Here is a 3,770-nt window from a genome sequence, read left to right on the forward strand (position 1 = left end):
GTAATAATAGCAATAATAATAATAATAATAATAATAATAATAACAATAATAATAATAATACGAGTTGTATTTTTTTTATCAACAATATGAAACTCTAAAATTAAACTAAAGATTAAATTAAAATAATATTAATATTAAATAATATTAAAAGCTTAGAAATCAGTCGAGACCGACTTCCAGACTTTCCACAGGTAAACTGAAAGGAAAATTCAAAAAGGATTCCTATATTCTTCTTGTTTTTTCTTTCTTAACATAAATTTTCAATTTACAAGGCTGATATTATATTGTACATCTTATATCTCTATTCTTACAATTACACGCGATAAGTCTAAAAATAATTATCGTTCGTCTTTAATCTTTCAATCTCAATGGTATACAAAGTATCTTGGAATTTCAAGATTCGCGTTTTATAATTGTTTCGATTGAACAAGGAATTATTGCTCTTACTCGTTGTTGAAGCATACATTTTTTCGGAAAATTTCAATTTATACGTAGGTATTTTTTTTATTGCGAAAAATTTTATCGTTAATAATAATTAACAATATATCTTTACCAAGAGATATACGTGTAAAAATATATATGATAAAAATTTTGATTTATAAAGAAAGATATCCAATAATAATGGGAACTTTACATGTATAATTTAAAATCCATGATTGGAATAAGGGAATAATCGATAAATTTGTAAAAAAAAAAAAAAAAAAAAAAAAAAAAATATTTTCAATCTTTATCATTTTAAAACTACAATATAGACGTTAGTAATATAGAAAGAAAATTAAGGAATTAAAAAGTTATGTTTAATTTTATCGTTATTCTTAATTAACTAATAAGTTATGTCGTTAAACAGTTATATTAATAAGATTTAATAAGATTTTTCTCCGATTATAAGAAATACTAGAATAATAACTTATAATATTATTATTGAGTCAATTAGCAAATTGTTAGCGATAACACAAAAATTTCGTAAAAATGATATTACAATAATTATAATAATTCATTACTTATTCTTATTCTAATCTATCCTTCAACGACGAGCAGACGCAACTTAAGACTCTTACAACTCTCCACTAGATTAAAATTTATCTATCTATCTATCTATCTATCTATCTATCTATCTATCTATCATCGCGCTCCCCTTTACCAATCGAAATTTTTCTCTCATCGAACTCCTCTCTCGACGATATAGCTCTCGAATATAGATTCAAACAACCTTTAACAATCAAGACGAAACTTCTCGCGGCATCTTTTCTCTCGTCGATCGAATTTAAGTATCGAAAAAGTGTCGGAAAAAACGTCGCCTTCGAGTCGCGTCCTAGAAAGATCAACGGATAAAACGGAACAACATCGATTCTACGCCTCCTCCTCGATCCTCTCCTCGTTCTCGCGCGCGTTTATCTCCTGCACGTAGCCTTCGGTGAACTCTTTCACGATGTCCGCGATCGGCATTACGGGTAACGGCGGATGAGGGCCGGGATGCGTTTTCCTGTGACAGATCAGGCCTGGCTTCTGCGTGAACGCCTTGCCGCATATATCGCAGACGAACGGCCTCTTCCCTGTGTGGATGAGCAAATGTTGACGCAACTGAGACCTCCTCGCGAACGGTTTGTTGCATATCAGGCAGGAGTGTGGCTTGCACCCCGTGTGCACCGCCATGTGCCTCTTGAACGAGTCCTTCTTGGTGAACGTCTTGCCGCATTCGGCGCAGACGATCTTCTCCCTTTTCTCGTGTTGCGTCAACAGATGTTGATCGAGATTCTCCTGCGTCACCATACGCCTCTTGCATATGTGACACTCGTACTTGGGCTTGTAATGCGCCCATTTCTGGTGCACGTAAAGGGAGCCGCTGTTCTGGCACAGTTTACCGCACACGTCGCAATTGATCGGCTTCTCCTTGTGATGAAATCGTACGTGATTGGTCAGGTCGCCCTTCACCTTGAACTTCTTCGGGCAAAACTTGCACTGGTGCTCGTAACGATCGGTGTGCTTCCTTATGAAGTGCGACTGCAACGAGTGCTTCGATCTGCAGACAAAGCCGCATGCGGCGCACGGGAACAACATGTTGTTGGGCCGCTTCCTCGACCACGTCTCGTGCTTCCTCTCCAAGTGTGCCGCGAACAGGCTCTTCTTCAGCGTCCTGTAATCGCACACAGCGCATATGTACGCGCCATCCTCCTGTATGCACACCTTCTTCTTGTGAGTCCACGCCACGTGTTTCCTGAACGAGATCGCCGAGCTGAACATCTCCGAGCACACTTTGCACTTGAGGGCGCTGCCCGCCCCCCTGGACACCTTCCTGCGCGTCTTCGTAGGGGTCACGTGGTTATTCGCCGACTCCAACATCTCCTCCTCCAAATATTCTATCTGCTCTATCTGATCCTGATCCCCCTGCTCCACCTGCTCCACCTGCTCCAACACCTGCTCCTGATCGTTGTACGCCTCTTGCTCCTCCTCCTGCTCCTCCTGCTGATACTCGACCACCTCCTTCGCCTCCTCCACGTCGCTCGACGTCAACTTCTCTATCGTCACCATGCTACCTTGAACCTTCACCTGATAAAGATCACCGATCGCCTTGTCGTTCTCGTTCCCCTCGATCCCACCGTTTAATATTATCGGTTTCACGTCGTCCTCCTCCTTCAGCTCCCCGCTTCTGTTCAATAGATCATCCTCCTCGTACAATTTCTCGTCCGTCGAATCGTATTGCAACTCTTCCTCGTCGTACAAACACTCCACCTTCACGAGATCCTGCTTCTCCTCCTCGTTCCCAGCCTCGTCCACTTGCTCGGGTATATCCTCCTCTGCCAACGGCGTGTCGCCTTCAGGTACAAACGCGTAGTACGGTTTCCCATCGAATTCCAGGATCTGCCATTTTTTCATCACCACCGACTCCTTGTCGTAGATAAAGATACCGCGCGAGTTGAGGGTGTCGAGCTCGAACCTGAAACATCATCGATCACCTGCGTTATTAACGGGTTACCCTTGCTCGCTTCTTGTCGATCTGCAAGCTCTCAAAAAAAGCGTTTCGCTCGGTCATTCTCTTTTCAACGGGTGATTAAATTGACGCCGTCAAAATGTTTCTCGCGCGAGATCGCGGAGAGATTGTTGTTAACCGGCAGCTTGTTAGCACACAGGGGTGTGAAGAGAAGGGAGTTAGCGCAGATTGCTCACGATTACGATTATAGTAAAAAGAGTAAAAAGAGATTGTTGCAGAGTTGTTTCGCTCAGAATGTTACTCGAAGAGTTAGTCGCGAAGAGAGCGAGAGATTAGGGTGAAGCACAAGTGCGAGAGAAATAATATATAATTTTGTCGTCGTAGATCGAAAATCGTGTCGTGGGTGAGAAAAAAAATTATACTTTATTGTTTGTTACGCGAGGAAAATTTTTACAGAAAGTCCGTCCATGTAAAAAAAAAATTACGATAAAAGATTATCATTGGTTATTTTATGTAGAAACAGTAGGGAATTAATGTAGTCTTAAATCTAGTAGCAATAGCGGCTTAAATCTAATACATTTAATTTTTCTCTCTTATTGTTCTCTAAGAACAATCAATATAACCCAAAAGATCTTAATAACAATTTTTAGAAAACTTTGATAAATTCTTTTTTGCATAAATCTTTCAAGTTTCATTCCATACATTTAAAGAAAAGATTGGAAAAAATATTGCTTTGGATCAGTCTTCAGAAAATTTTTCAAGATTGATCGAAGATAGCTCGCGATACTAATCTTATAATGATAAGGAAAAAAAAAAAAAAAAAAAAAAAAAAAAAAAAAAA

The 3,770-nt window shown here is 39.6% G+C and overlaps 1 protein-coding gene across 1 annotated transcript in view; it reads right to left on the bottom strand.

Moving 5' to 3' along the window:
* Positions 1-3,770, bottom strand: part of LOC102670809 (zinc finger protein 208-like) — a 14,911-nt gene that overhangs the window by 9,408 nt on the left and 1,733 nt on the right. Inside the window, 1 exon segment of the mRNA XM_031511039.1 lies at positions 1,354-2,935. Within this exon segment, the coding sequence (XP_031366899.1) occupies positions 1,354-2,935 (1,582 nt within the window).

The sequence above is a fragment of the Apis dorsata genome, unplaced genomic scaffold, assembly GCF_000469605.1.
Source record: "Apis dorsata unplaced genomic scaffold, Apis dorsata 1.3 scaffold_285, whole genome shotgun sequence".
Lineage (NCBI taxonomy): Eukaryota > Metazoa > Arthropoda > Insecta > Hymenoptera > Apidae > Apis > Apis dorsata.